The following is a 16,094-nucleotide window of genomic DNA, read 5'->3' as shown; positions in this document are numbered from 1 at the left end:
CGCAGCCACCCTCGTAGGAAGACCCGTTGTTCACTCGACGTGTGTCCTTGCTTCCGGATCTTGCATCCTCGTACAGAGCTCGGTGGTTGGTTTCACTGCACAAAGACTACGATCGCCCATTGCGCAGTGTCTCGATTTATGAATGAAAATCGTGGCGTACACTTACTCGAAAGAGAGTGCAAGTTATTAGTTCACTTTCTGTACAGCCCTTTCGGTTGCAGTTTCCTGTCTTTGGCGCACGCCGTAGAGAGTTGTTTTGTACTTTTAGCTCTCTGCTCGGCCGACTGCGCCAGGTCCAGGCGCCGATGGAAACGTTTGTTTACGTGCAGTTGCGGAATAAACAGTCCCCTGCGTAATGGGCGGTATTACCCACGGCGAGTCGAGAAACGTAGAACATGGCAAAACGAAGACAATGATGCTCTCGACGTGGATCAACTGTGTCATGGCGCCTCTCTGCAACCCGTAGTTCGTGTTTGTTTACAACTTTGTCGTCTTTCCTGATTTTGCGCAACAAATTTGCGAACCGGGATGGAGCTTAGATTACACGCCGTGGGTGACGTGGTGAACCTCGACGCGGTATCCAATCGAATCGGGAAAGAGTGTTTTGTTTTGGTGACCCAAGATGCCGAAACCCTGAACGCGCACCTTTCGTTCGGTCGCGTCTCGGCAACATTTAGTGTCAACATTTCGCGCTCCCCAAGGCCTCACTGTTCAATGTCCCCCATTGTATACGGCGGCGGCCGGCTCTCTATCAAAATGACGTCGCTAGCCAAGAGCGATACTTTCACGCGCCACTCGCCGCGAACCCACGCACTTGCAATTGCAAACATCAGAATCTGTTTGCCACTGTTTTATGAGGAACCGTTGGCGGGCGGTGCGTTATGTAAAATGTTAGACTATTGCCGTCCATTCCGGAAAGCCGCCGATCGGAGGCGGATTATGCAAGCCGCCCAGGAAGCGTTTCAGGCCGTCCAGGAATTGGTACGTGTCAATAAATATCTCGGAGCCCACGTAAAAAGTTTGCTTCCTGCAGCTCCCGGTGGCGTAGAGTGAAGGGTGCCGTCAAACCATCGTTCCCGTTGCTATGATTTAAGTGACATTATAACTATCGAGTATAACAGTTCTGTAACTCGTAATGATACGCTCCGATCTTCCTATTGTATTGGTGAACAAGAAACGATCAAATATGCGGTTGGTCCTTCGATAGCGTCTTCCTAGACGCTTGCTTCGATGATTCGCCTCAGCCGACTCCCATAGAACGCATTTGCGAGGGACGGGTCCGTTCGGCTGTAGGGACGAAAAGAAGGCGGCGAAAGCTATGTTACTTGCTACGCAAAGGCAACACGGAAAGTCAGTGCACTTTCGTTTGCTGGGTCGCGGCGTTACTGTCTCATGGCCGATGCCGATCTCGGCCCGATCCGTACCGGTCGTAAATTGGCGGTACAAGCAGCAGGGCACTTATGTAAAAGATACAATCGAGTCAAGCTTGGGTTACACGGGCTTACGTCAAAAAGCAAAAAACAACGATAGCTGCACGCTTTACTGGTGACAGTTTGGCTGGGGCTTCAAGTGTTAACAGGATGGTCGGTTACAAGTGGCTAAATCTAAACTGCAGCGAGCAGATGATATATCGCCTTTTTCTAATCATAGTCTAGAGCTTCTTCTGATCCGTCATATATTCACGTGCTTTACCGTTTCAGATGCTCCCAACGATGTCCTGTATATGGTATGTGGAGTCGTCATTGCCATGCTCCTCGTGGGCCTCATCATAGTTTTAGTTGCAGTTACGATCAGGTAAGTCGCATCCGCCATGGTGAACGATATCTCGCGGCACGTCGATTTGTTCCAGAGCGCCAATATTGTGGTAGAGCGACAACAGAGGTCTCAGGTTGTAGTCTCAGGTTGTAGTTGTCGAATCATGTAGGTGTTGTTTAACTACAAGGCTGCCGGGGTTTACATTTGCTCTTGTAAATATCAAACATTCGTTGGTTCGATGTTTTTTTTTTCAAGTTTCTCCTTTTTTTGTGCGGCAACCTCATGTACCCGCGCGGGCTATACAGGCTATTTTTACCGTCTGTTTACAGCTCATTCGAATCACGAGTGTTTTGCAGCCTTCTTGAGCCGACTTTTCCGGTTCGTCGTTATTCGAGGTATTTGTATTATTTTTATTACACGTTGTTGAACACAGAATAACGACGGCTCGTGCAAGCACAAGCCGGCGCACTCGCTGCTTCGAGTATTTAGTGAAGTACTTTACAACACTAGTTTCTGCACATTAAAGGGTATACTTTGTGGTCAATCCTTCCCCGATTTGTTATCAACTAGCATGCACCGCGGCTTAATGTGGCTAATGAAGATTTGCGCGTAACGGAGGAAATTCTAGTTCCTCACGCTTTCAGCAAAGCACTTGACATAAAGTTATTTTTATTGAGACTTAACACACTACCCGTGCGAGATTACGGTCTTGATCGTTTGTCAGAAAAAAATAACAGTGAGGCGCAACTACTCAAAATATGTTGAGAGGTTAGAATATTTCACACCCCGCTACAATGGCTTAGCAGCTGCCCACGGACCTGTCGCCACGGAGGTCACAAGGAAGTAGAAGTTGTCAAAATAGGCGAGTATAAAACAGCCAGAGGTTGATTAATATTCATAACCACACGGCTCCGTCGGCTATTGTGCTTCGCTGAGCCGGTCGCGTTTCGGTGCCGAGTTTTGTTGACGGTTGAGGCCTCTTTTGATGATCCGCGTTGTTAGACGTACGGAAGATGTTGGTTCTTCCTTGTCAGTCTAAAAGTGCCAAAGTTCGATCAACTTTTCGCTTGAGTCGTTCGCTTGATGGAACTACGTTAGTCGCTTTCGGAAGAGTGAAACTGGGCGCGGTACCGTTTTCGGTTTTTATAGTCTTGCCTAGATTTTTGGCAAAATGATCCTACTTGTGGATGGGTTTTGGGCATCCTTAAAATGGTACCCAATGTGAACGCGAATTTGATGAACAAATCACTCGTATTGGTTAAACAATAGGTCGCTTAACGAATCCACTTAGCACGGCGCGTGCGTATCCATTCGACACGCGTAGCATTCGTGAGTCCGCTTAGTCGGCGTCTAACAAGTTCTCAACTTTCCCAGTTTTTCAGTCTCGCATTGCATAACGAAACTTTCTGCGCGATATGCACACTCCGTATACTACATTCTGGTAAATTCAGCTACACAACTCTCTTGGGTCGGACTTACAAGTATTTTGGGCTAAAGTGAACTGCTGGTGGATGCTTCTGAACATGTTTCGGGGTGCCATAAAAACTGAGGTACAGGAAGGTCACGATGGGCAAGGACACCATGTACCAGACGTTTGCGTTCGTGTAATGTGAAACCCCGAACGGTGTCCGATTGTATTGCCACCAGCCTTTCGGCAGTCGATGAACGGTCGAAGGCGTGGTGGTGGTACTGCGAACTCAGCTGATCCCGTCCCAGTTCAGTTCTCTGGAAGACGGTCGTCGGAGTGCAATCTTCCGTGGCCGTTAGCAGATCCGGCGATGTGCGGCAAAGTGTCCGATAACAGTCGCGTGTACCACCCGATCCGGCCACAGGCTGCACTTAACGGGGCCTGGGGAGAACACGGTACGGTTCCCAACAGTTGCCGTGATTCAACGGCACATTCGGCTCAACACTGAATCACATTTCCGCAGTCTCGGGAGTTTGACATGCGACAGTCCTGGTCATGGTTGTTAGCGTCTTTGAGAGGTTGGGTTTGCTGGTACGGCGAGACCAACAACGACGAGGACACAGTAGGTAGGACTGGGAAAGGGAGCGCCTAATAACGCTGAGGGCAAACGGCAAAAGTTGTAGCTAACTCACTAATGAAGCCTGCTTGTGTGGTGCACATTCTGGGCTAATCGTTTCCACAGCTGTGCAGCTGATCGATTGTTTGCTTAGAATAGCATACACATTTGAGTAAAAAAGAATAAAAACCACGTTCAACTACGACCTCGATCATTAGTGGCTCTAGAATGTTGCGTTCATTCTTTCGGTGCGCTTGATCGTATGACGTCAGTTTGCTTAGGTGGCGATTCAGTGGCCATGGCGTTTTAAATAATTTATTCCCTGATTCTACATTCAGTGCGCTCAGGGACGCTCCTAAGAAGGCAATTGTTTCAAAACACTTATACTACCTACGCCAACTTGTTGTTTTGGAATTTTTGCACACCCATTCAGGTTGTGGGAAAATCTAAGCCACAGCGGGGACAATTTTCGCTGGTGAAAACCCCTGCGGTGGGATCACTAGGAATTCCTCAACGGACACAAAAACCCCGTTGAACTGTTGGAAATACCAACGGGGCCGTATCTATGGACATTCTAGGTAGCGTACCAAAAACCACAACAAACTTGTTTGGATGGAAGCAACGGGACGGGGATGGCAATCGGAAACAACTACGTTAACTGACGAATCTCGGCTTCGATTAAATGAAATGGACGACTGACGCATGACTCTATAACGTGCCCCGCTAGCCGGACCTCGCCAATTTACGCAATTACAACAGTGTGTTCTGAATGTTTCCGCTGATTGGGAGAGTTATCAATGAGCGGAGCGCAAAAAAATCAACGCCACTTTCTGCCGCAGCCATTTTCAAGCCGCTGGAAATGTGCTGAGGTAGGCCGTCTTAAATGAGAGCACAATTGGCTATCAATACAACGATCTATTGAGTTATTGTCACAACAATTTGTCGTTTTGACGCACGGGTTCACAGTTCATGGTGTGTTGTCGTTTGGCGATTAAGAAACATGTTTTGACACGCAGCAAATTAGAAAGCAATCGACAGAGGCTAATGCGGAATAAAAATCAATTGGATGCAACGAAGAAGACTCTTGCCCCTTTGAAGACGATTTTGCCAACTATGCGATCCCATGGAAGTTCATCGTTCTTCACGAAACGATCCTTTGTCTTGCGACGAGAGTCTTCTTCTTGTGGACACTGGCTAAAGGTTCGATGATCGTCTCCTCGAGATCGTTACCCTTTCATGGTGCCCGATATGTAATTATGCTGCCCGTTGTTCAGTGCTCTCAGCTGACCAGGGCAAAGACGTTCCAGGCCACGGATGCTCACGAGTGATCGGGATCGCGGCGCCGTCTGCATTTTCGGACCCCGTCTGGCTGGCTGTTGGTCTCACGGGGCCTTTTGTGTTGGCGTCTCATCTTCGGGGACTTCCACGGGGCGCGCGTGAGTCAGACAGGGACCTCTGCAGCCGTTGTGAGTGCTATGGCAACCAATCTCAACACACACACACACAAACGTGACGGGCTTATATACTCACGCACATCCAGTGAAGGCTAATGCATGCCAGGTACGGGGAACTCCACAGACGGCGGGTTGCTCCGTTGCTCGGTCGCTGCTGGTCGTTACTCCCTTCTCTCGGTGCTGTAGAAGCGATCTCTCAGTTCCGGACAAGGCAAAGCAGCAGACAACGGCGCACGACGGGGCGGCCGCTGGTTAGGCTTTGGTCGGTTAAAACTAGTCGTCCGACGATGTTCGGATATCAGTCCCCGAACAAATGTGCCGTTGAACGGAGCAGCAGAGAACACATTGCGTACCGACCGTGTACCTCTGTGGATCTGCGCATGTATGTCTGAATGTGCGTGTGTGAGATTGTGTGCATGAAGAGGAGTGTGTGAGTGCGAGCGAGCAGGCAAATGTCAGCTGTTGCCAGGGAACAGACAGAAGCCCCGCCGTAAAGCCGTATCTTATCAAACGCGTGTGAACCCGAAAAACGGAACGAACAACGTAAAAAACCGCGTAGTTGCAGAGTCCGAGACGAATTTTTCTGTTGCAAGCCCGAAGTCGGGGATTTCCGAAGTTTGTTAACGAGGTCGACCGCGCGGTGGTCCGGTGACGGAAAGTTTTTGTTGGCAAGCTCCTCCGATGCTCTGTAAGGTGCGAAAGAGAGTGTTCAGTTCGTGCGCTCTGTGAACGAACGGCAAACGGGCAGAAAAACCTGGTTAAACTCAAGGCGCCTAGCCATTGTTTCGGTGGCTTGTACTGACTGCCGCCGCCGCTGAGCGTGTCCAACTGTGTGCCATGTATAGTCCGTGCTACTACTACTACTACTACTGCCACGGCTTTTACTACTACTACGACTAGTACCGACTGAGCTCGGTGCACGTTTGCTGCCATCAGTTGTAGAGCTGCAATGTTCCACTTCTTCTGAATCGATAATGGCGATCGCCAAGCAGTGTCTACGTGGTGCAAGCATTTAACGGATTCAATGAGTAAGACGAGCCAGCCCAAGAAAGCTGAGAGCTGTTGCTTTTGTTAGCCACGAGGACGAGAGCCAAGCTGAGTGTAGTTTCGGTGTCGAGTGATTCAACGTCAACCTTCGTTCCGTGTGGAGTTGGTCTAAGCGCCAGTTACGACGCTAAGCCTTTCGTTGAGCATTGGCAATGAAGACTCGAGCCTCCGAGAAGGTCCCTCCAAGACCGCTCCATCAGCACCATCAGCACTGGAAGAACAGCTGACTCAAGGTTGAGCCCGCAGTGTCCACTTCACCAACTGCCCGGATGATCGCACAAATCATCTCAGTTCCGTGTGGTGTGCTGCTGCAATCCTCACCGTCAAAACTGTAGCCTTGGCTGCCTCGACACGTCGACGGTTGTGCGCTGCAGCAGCGCTGTGTTAGTGGTAGCTGGCGCGGTATGTTTTGAACTATAGGAACGCAAAGGCCCCGTGTTCCACGTTCCTGGCCGATCGGCAAAAAGTGCCCTTGGAGGTTCTGGCCTATCGTAACTGAGAGCCTAACACACGGGAAATGGAAACGACAATCATTAAGGGCCGCTGATCGCTGAGTTACATACCATACAGTAGTAGGAGCCGACGCCAGATATATAGCCAACGATCGAGTTCTTCAAGTCCCAGTTCCATCGCGCGTGGCAGCAGAATTGCGAGCAAACAAAGCACAACCACGCTTCACGATGGAGGAAGTTTACCTGTACCTCTACATGGAAAGGTAATGATCGCACACAACCGACCGACGAATGTAAAGGGGTTACTGCACACAACAGACGACAAATAGTTTTTCGTTTGCACTGCTTTTATGCGCTCTGGTCGCTGTCGAAGTCGAGTCGAAGACGGGGCCGCCGCCGTATCAAGGAAGTGTGTCGATAACGTTTTCCGACCACGGGCTGACGAATAAATTTAGAAAGATGATTCGGCGCACGCAGCCTGACGCAGTAGGCTGATCAATCAAAAAGAAACTCTCCGGACACCTCCGGGAACTTCGAAGGTTATGTTTCCTCCCCGGCTATCTCAAAGAGGTGCTAATTGGTGTCTAGGCTGGCGTTTTGAAACATGCCGGAGTCTGACATGCCGATTCCACCGGAACGGGTGATGAACGATGGGGGAACGATAGTACAGAAACAGAGTGCACGCGAGCTGGTGGGGCATTTTTGTTTGCATGTGAGTCATAAAACGGTAGTATTGCTCACACTTCCGTCCGTGCATTTCTGAGAAGGTTATGATGGGTGGAAAATACCCACCCGTTAGTTCAAACAGAAGGATAGAAAAAAATGCGGGATTTCGTAACTAGTGTAAAGTATCAAGAGCTGAGAAGGAGGAGAATTGTTAAGTTTTATCTATGAACTACTTTGTCTGCAGGCAAAGGGCTGGGAACAGATTTATATGTATGTTGTTTAATTGCTGCACGTCACATGTTATTTGGAGCTCCAAATATGTTTGAGACTTCGGGCATGTCGTGTTTAAAATCAATTCACTTTCTTCAAAGGATCGTGACGTAATGTAATGTTTTCGTGCTGTACTTCATTAGTGCATAGCATTTTTTAAGGCACCTCCAGATTCGAACAACAACAAATGTATGTCGTCACCAGTCTTTCATTTGTTCATTTCATCGTTCAATCACAGCATGTGATTCATCGTTTTGCGGCACAGTTTTTTGATGGGTATTTAACATCAATAGCGCAACTTTCGTTTTTTTTTCTATCAACTTCATCGCGTAACTTTGTCACCTCGCTCTTCATCGCTCACCTCGCTCAAGCCAAGCCGTATGTGAATGCTAAACTGTCGATCAGTTGGAACAATCAAATCTTATCACACTCCATGGCACCAAATGGTAGGATCGATTATGAGCTACATGTATCAGCGATATCCACGACAAGCACTTTGATTGATCTTTCCAGACTTTAGCATCTTCCCGTTTCCAGGAAAGTAATTTACTCATAGTTCCTGTGGAAAAATTATCAATGAAAGACCAGCGTGAACTAACATTTGGTAAAAATTGCCTTCTTATTGTACCGGGCTGTTGGTGTGTCCAAAGTCCAATGTTGTAATTGTTTGTAGTACCGGCTCCTAAATCGATATTAGCGGGGCATACACATAAGCCAACCCTTCCCGACAGTGGTGTGTGCATTGTGCCTGCTGTAATCGAAAACAATCGAAGGAGGACAAAAAAAGGAGCATCGATTCTTCTGCCGGACATCCGACGGTTTTCATTGGCTTTGGTGTTGTTTCACGCGTGTTATTCCGAAGATCTAACATTGATCAGTGATTAACACACCAAGAAATCGTGCCTAACAGTGCAAAACGCTTGACGTCAGTGGCCCATTGCGTGTAGGGGCCGTGCCTCCAGACGATTTTGTTGCTAGTCGGCTGGCCACCCCGTTGCGACAACCGTTCGCAATACATAGTTGTTTGTCTTCGACTAAAGTTGCTGATAAAATTGTTTTTGTTTGTCCTGTTTCTTGCCACCACCGCCCCGGATCTCCAACAAGGGATCTGCAACAAAACAGCTTACCGACCCAACGGCGCAAGGGAACAGATGGCCGATCCATTTGTGGAATGGTTTGATCACGAAGCTGCAACAAATTAGGTTCTCACGAGGGACCGAATAGTGTTGTTTGTAGCATTTATTAGCCGGCCACCATCGGAAGATGTTTGCGATGCTTAAGAACAGTTGACGAAGAAATGGAAGATGCGATTAACTAATGTTGAAAAAAAAAATGTATGCCCAAGTGTTCATAAAACATGTGTTTTAACAATGTTTACGGTATACCTTTTTGAATATCTTCATTCTCGTCGTATCCATGGACATTACGATTCCGAAACGATCCTGATTGGTTAACGCATATTTAATTGAGAATCATTTTAATCATATGTCCTTGCCACGCGTTTCGGGCGCGGTTTGGAAGCGATTTTAAACAATTAAACTCGATCCGTTCCCACACTGGCCCTCGCAGGAGAGAGAATACATGGCGAGTGATGCGAATATTCCTGCGAAATGGTCCGAATCGTAAATTAAAAGACATGATGGTGTCCAATCTACAGACTGAATTCCTAGAAAAAGCATGCATTTTTGCGACAAAACATGTTTTGAAGGTTGTTTTTCCAACGGCGCGTTTGTTTTGCACGGTCTGACCGAGCGATACGCAGGAGCAGGAGCAGGAGAGCGGTCTGGTTCCACAACGAGAGCGTGGCCATGAACGAGACAAACAGGCCAAGACACAATACACGATAGAGACCCTTGGGCTCGGCTCGAATCAACTGCGTTATTTTGTGACGACGCCGTTCGGTGAATACGCTGTCGTCATCGCCAGACAACGTTCTTATCGTTAAACCCCGGACCGGATGCCAAGGGTTCCCATGAATGAACCTCACCTTGGTGCGGAATTGATGGTATTACTACGAAGTTCCCAATTATGACCCGATATGAGGAAGGACTTATCGCTATTAGCAGATAGGATTAAGGTAAGCAGTAAGTGTAGTTGAGGTGTAATGATTCCAGAATTTCTCCGACGTTAGTTCGAGAAATTTACGTTAGGCTGCTATCAAAGACGACGTAAGAATGACAGTTGCAAGGGCTCACTGACTGTAAAAATAATGCATGTAAACGAACGGGGTGTACGGCCTGGGCCAGGGCTGCAGTAAACCGTGACGTATGACGGCGCAATGCACTGTCATTGATGTTTGCTATGCAAATTAGAACTAAAACTGCCAGCGCTTCAGCACGACGACCGTTGCAGCCGTGCCGTGGCTCCTTCCGCCTTCGAAGCACTTTTTTTGCTTGACAGCAGAGCTGATTGGTCTGGGAATTTTGTTGGCCAAATCAATTTCAGCGCCACGGCCGTAGGCGAAGTAGATGGGACAAGTTTTGATTAACAACCGTTACGGGGCTCCCTGGAAAATCCCATCAAAATGTTTCTCTGCTGGACTTTGCGTCACTTCTGACCAACTTTTGCAAACCAGTTACACGGCAAGCCCTCCCTCTACCGTTGACCACATATTGGAAATGATATCATTTCTAAGAGAGCGTATCATCCGGATCTCTACACAGACCCTTCGGTCACCACGAACATGACTCAACAGAGGATGGTTTCCAATTGATGGTACGCGACCACGCAACCATCTGCTGATTGCTGCATGTTGTTGTTCCGGAAGTCGAGCAACGGATAGTTGGAACGATAAAACAGACTGATTGTAGCCATGTTATGGTGGTCGTTTATGGCTCCGACTGCCTTATGGTGCAAACCGCAAGTGATTGATATCTTGTTGGGATGTGAGTTGAGCTTTGTCGTCCTAAATTAACCAACGCAATCCTCCAACAAAAACAAAACCCACATCGGCTTTCTGTTCCCGTAAGATAATAGAGTCGTGTCTGTGAGGTGTCTGGACCTCAATTACCATTTTCTTTGACAAGCAACCCTCGGGGGCCTCGCGAGGGCCCCAGTGGGCGCCCTGGTCTGGCCTGGTCGAAGGACTCGGGACTGGGTGCATCGGCCGATTTGCGCTCGTACATAATCCATTTGCATTTGCCCCGCAGTGCGCCACGAACCGGGAAGAGACCCCTCGCTCGCTCGCTAATAACCGGTTCGATCCGCGTCCTTGAATTTCGTATCGATTAATGTTCGAAAGCGACCCCCCCCCTTGTCCTTTGCTCGCTCGGTGGCGGCGACCAACACCTTTTCCCTTGGGTGGGTTCGCCCCCCCTGGTGGGAGGACAACGTTTGAGATGCAACAAGAGAGAGGTTCATACTGTGCGGCGACGCCGGCGTTCTGCGGTGCAATCTGCTCCGCACCAGTTATATCTGATGTGCAGGCCCGTGGCTAGCGCATGCCACGGCGCGTTTCCTAGATAATGTTGAGTTTTTTTTGTGACTCAAGTTACCTGTGCGCGAACGGGGGAAGACGTGCCAGTCAGCGCAGGGCGCCATGCGCACGCACCGTGCCCCGCATACACACATGTGTGTATGTGGAAAGTTCCACTCCGTTTCCGTTCCGTTCCGCTTGCTCTGTGATCGAGATCCGCTTTATCGGCCCGTTTCCCGCGGGTTGTGACGTTTCGGTTATTGCGCGAACATTGTTTTCGATTTGACAGCGCGCGGAGTGACGTCAAAATCGCGCCTGCTTTGGCCGATCACGACAACGACAACCACGATGTGTGTGTGTCCGATTTGTTTTGCTTGCCGCACACATCGGGGCGCGTATGCGTGTGTGAAGGTTTCGCTGGCCGCGGTTTTATTTGGTTTGTCGCTATCTCGCGGGCCGCCGTCGGGTGATATAAAGCCGAACACCCGACGTCGAACCGAAGCAAGTCGAGTACGAACCGCGGCAACTAGCAGTCCACGAGAGAGCGCAGGAAGTGTTCCCCGTACGACCAACTGTTTTGAGAACGCCGACATATTACCAGAAGCGAAAGGGGTAGTAGGCTCTGTGAAGGTCTGCAACGAGTTAAAGCGAAAAACGCAGCGGTTATCAGTGCTCAGCGCGTGCGTCGCGTTCGGTCCACGGAGTTGTCGGGGCCGCGCAGGGTAACGGATCGAAAGTCGAATCCGTCGATTGCCAGAGAGAGCCATCGTCGCGCGTGTGTGCCCTTCGCTAGTCCGAGCGCTCGAAGGCCCGACCATCATCCCGAACCCTTTTCCCGAAAGAAGCGGCCGTTTGCTGTACAAAAGGGCCTCCGCCGAGCAGTTCGGTGGACAGTGTTCGCCGAGCGAGTGGCGAGCGTGAAAAGTGCACGAAAGCGGTAGAGAAGTTTGTGGACTGACCGTGCGTGCGATCGGTGTGAATGTGATGAGTTTTCCGTTGGGTCAATTCGATTGCCCAACTGCGTAGCATCATCGCTCCTTTAGCCTCGAGCCTTGCCTGAACAATAGAACTGGCGAATCCTAGTGAACTAAACCGAAGTCAACCTACAGCAGAATGCACTGTAGTTGAGTGGGAAGTGACACTGTGCACGAAACCGGGGAAAGAGTCTTAAATGGTGCCTCAAGCCTTGCAGCTTACCCACCACACCCGCAGTCCCGCACAAAGTCGGTGACGGTTCGCAAGCGCCCAAGTGAAGTATCTGTGATAGTCGCTCCACGCGCCGGATTGTAGAGATAGTTAGATAGTGAAGAAAATACTCTGCCAGTTGAGTCGAACTTTTGGGCCACACAAAGGACGAATCGACGTGCCACGACGATTAAACATTTCAAGAAGATGGTTGGGAGCAACGGTACGCTAATGACGATGCGTCTCGTCCGCAGTAAGCTGAGAAAGCGGGAAGAATCGTCGACGGTGAGTCCAGTGACGGCGAATAATGTTGAAGCGCCACCACACCACCACCATAACCATCACCAACAACAGCAGCAGCAGCAACATCAAAACGGGACTAGCTATCCGCAGCAGCAGCAGCAGTCGCATCAAACGCACAGCGGCAGCAATCACCAGAACGGCGGCAGCACTCCGGAAACGGGCTACTCCGTCCCGACGCCGATAGCCTTCCGCCAGAGCCCGTCCACCGTGTGGGTCTTTCCACCGTTACCACCGCAGCCGAACATCTACAGCGCCAGCAGTCAGGTGAGGGCTGAGATCCTTTTCTTACTCTACTTTAGCCCTGTCCATTTTCCCGCCACGACCAGCCGACCAGCCGACCGCCCTCAGTTTCGTTTCGCTTGGCTAACCGCAACCGCGGGCAGACGGAAGAAGGAGCAAAAACGCTCCGCCAATGAAAGCTTCACAGCCCGAGGGGCCTTGAACCCTACGGCTCGACGACCGTTCAACGGTTGAAGGCTGTCTGCGTTCTCTGTCCCTTCCCGCAGCAGGTTTATCGCTTCCCAGCGCGTTCTGGGCCTGCTGCGATACTGTTCGTTGCCACACTTTTCCACAATATGATGCTGAGATGGGCAGATGTGTTCGTAGTCCTGATTTGTTCCACAAAGGGAAACGAACTCCCATTGATGGTGGACAAACGTGATGAAATTTTTATAATGTTCGAAGAATGATGAAAGAGCCCCCAGAAAGGTGTAGGAATTCCCCGAAATTCGAGTTCTGCTGCTGGGTTGGCTGGTTTAAGGCGGGAGAAAGACAGGCTTACTTCGATGCCCGTCTGTTTGGCTGCGTTCCCTTCCATGTGGCTGCGTACCGAAGGTGCATTAGGCTAATCAAGTCTCTTTTTCTTTTCCTTGCAGGATGCGTTAGTACATAACGAGAAGACCGGCCTCAAGGGACTAAAGCGTCAGCTGTCCGGTCGGTTCAAGCGGCTGGTGTCACGAAAAACGCACGAACCGGCCCCAGCCATACCGCCAGAACTCAAACCACAGCTGAAGACGATCTACGTGTACTGAGCTCTAAACACTGATTTCGGGTCAGCCAAACGACAGGGGGGCTGTAAAGTATTAGGAATGCGCGCCTCTGACCATAAGCTGATAACAAACTCTAGTGAACGGACAGCAACATAAGATGAGCTTTCTCTCCATTTAGATTTCCATTCCTACCGAGCAGAGCACTTGATCTTGATCGGTCATGGTAGGCTCTGCATCGGGCACAACCGTTTGGTTAGAATTGCAAGAACCAGTTGGTAGAAGTTTGGTTTTTTGTCGATTATCTGTCGTTTGAACCTTGGCTATCGGCCAACGAGAAGCTTAAAGTAATTTAATTTATTGATTTTTATTCTTGGGTCGACCAAAAATGGTATTAGATGAAATTATGGCCTACGGACGATGGCGCACTGTGTGTGTGCGTGTGTGTTCAGTGAAGGTAGTGCGAAAAACTGCGAACTCAACATCACCAACTCACTGATACAGTGATTCTCAAATTCCACAGACCTTTTCACGAGCGGCATTTTGCTGAGGTAATTTGCAAAGGACTTGTGAGCAGATAGCATTCAAAGGTGCGACATTTTGAACGGCAAATTGGACAGGCACGAGTATTGTTGATGAGCGCGTGCAACACCTTTTCGCTCCAACAACTTTTCTTCCTGTTCTCGAATGATTTTATTTCTGTATCCAACTGTCATTCCAACGTTCGATCAGCACACAACAGTGAACAAACGATAGGCTCACGCGGATTCAAGATTCAGTAGTATTCCACCAAGAAACGAAATCTGGTTTTTTGATCTATTCTAGTTTCTTTTTGCCCATCGCAACTACCGCTCATTTTTGCCTAGAGAATACTAGAAGAAGACTGACACACCATCACTCTGGCGCACACACGCACGTATAGAGATGAAGGCTTTTAGGCGGGAGCGACGACAAAAAAGAGACAGCTACGTGAATATGTTAACGGAAATGAGCGATAAGCACACGGAACGGATCGCGGGGCATTGTGCTGGTAGAGCGGAACGAAACTGGGAGACGCAGAGAGTATGAGTAGCATGTAGACTGTTCTTTTAGCTAGCATCATTTAGATTATGACGAAAGCCTTGTCGATTAGAGCGGGCGCAGTAGAGATGCAGCAGAACGCGCCACGTGGTTTCTTCCGCACAACACCAGACGAGATTGATTTCAGAACGTCGAGTGCTTGACAGAGGAAAGTGGACAGACTAGAGAATCCGTGGACTTTGGTAGGATCGCGTACCACTTGACGCACAACCTGCACAAACCGTTTCAAACTGCAGACACCGAAAAACTCACTCGCCGGTAGTGCTGGCTGGCCCGAGTTGGCTTGGAGCCCTTAAAAGCCCCACTCGATTTCCAATGAGCCGAGGTCCAACCTGTAAGCAAAACATCTTCCTAGTTTGTGCTCGCGGCACCGCTTTTATTAATGCTTTCATCGCCTGAAACGAAATAATGAGCAGTTTTTCATTCCCCGCTATTAGCTAAGAAAATGACCAGAAACCGTAATCAAAGAAGTGGAACGACAAAAACACACAGAGATAATCGATGATATTCCTGTCGGGGACAGTAAGGACGAAGAACTATTAAACAGTAATGGTATTCCAGCGGGTCAGCTCGAAAAACGATGTGTGTGGCCGGCATTATTGGCGTTCGGAAATTTTGATTTCTATGTGTTTTGTTTAGAACAATGCTTGTACGAGCCAGGCGAGAGAAGTATGTTCACTCACATTGAGTGCCCGCGATCTGAAAGCGATTGAAACTATTTCGAACAGCACTGAGTCAGAGATAGGAGTGCGGTGGCGCATGTTTGATAAACCGGTGCGTAGCAAGAGGTAAAAAAATCCGTATTTTTAGTATTTTAGATTAGCACATTGAATGGTGCGATAGTGAAAGTTTACAAAGTAGTTGATACGCCGGAACGAGTAGAACAAGATAACGCGTGAGAAAGGAATGTAACCTAAAATTGTAAGTGATGATGATAATTGTAATTTAAAATATAAAAATGTATTGATGCGAGAAACAATGGCGCTAATGTGCTTTCTACAAGTCGCAGTTCATCCGAAAATTTACAAAAATCACTTGGCCAAGTGCTACCACCCAGCTGGGTGTCCCTGTTTCGTCATAGATTGGCCCAGTTTTGGCAATGGGTACATAGAGATTCTGTTTTTGACATTCCTCAAAACTGTTTGTCTCAGACTCTCACAACTAAACACAAGAACTTCATTTTTGAAGCTCACATTGTCTTCGACTTGAGCCAAAATATTGATTTGATAAAGATTATATCGACGGGAATTTAACGAAGATTAACCCCCCTATTATGGATCTCGAACGGAAACTCTACCGTTCGAGTGAACACAACAAGAGAGAAAGCCGAATACAGCAAGAGAGAGGGCAGAAAGAGAAAGCTATAGCAAAATGAACTCAAAATGAACGGAATGAACGTTCGAGGACTCGAATCGAGTTCTATGATAGGGGGGTAAGATGACGATACGATATTTTAG

General features: G+C 48.8%; 1 protein-coding gene across 1 annotated transcript in view; it reads left to right on the top strand.

Moving 5' to 3' along the window:
• The window catches only part of LOC128271349 (box A-binding factor-like), a 59,594-nt gene extending 43,989 nt beyond the window's left edge, over positions 1 to 15,605 (top strand). The window contains exons 5-7 of the mRNA XM_053008833.1: positions 1,701 to 1,794; positions 12,523 to 12,835; positions 13,447 to 15,605. Coding sequence (XP_052864793.1) covers positions 1,701 to 1,794; positions 12,523 to 12,835; positions 13,447 to 13,602 — 563 coding nt within the window. The 3' untranslated portion in view covers positions 13,603 to 15,605. The remainder of the gene's footprint in view (positions 1 to 1,700; positions 1,795 to 12,522; positions 12,836 to 13,446) is intronic.
• Positions 15,606 to 16,094: the final 489 nt, after the last annotated feature.

The sequence above is a fragment of the Anopheles cruzii genome, chromosome 3 (genome assembly GCF_943734635.1).
Source record: "Anopheles cruzii chromosome 3, idAnoCruzAS_RS32_06, whole genome shotgun sequence".
NCBI classification, from domain to species: Eukaryota; Metazoa; Arthropoda; class Insecta; order Diptera; family Culicidae; genus Anopheles; species Anopheles cruzii.
The sequence above is the reverse complement of the archived record's forward strand: the minus strand, read 5'-3'. Positions and strand labels throughout refer to the sequence as shown.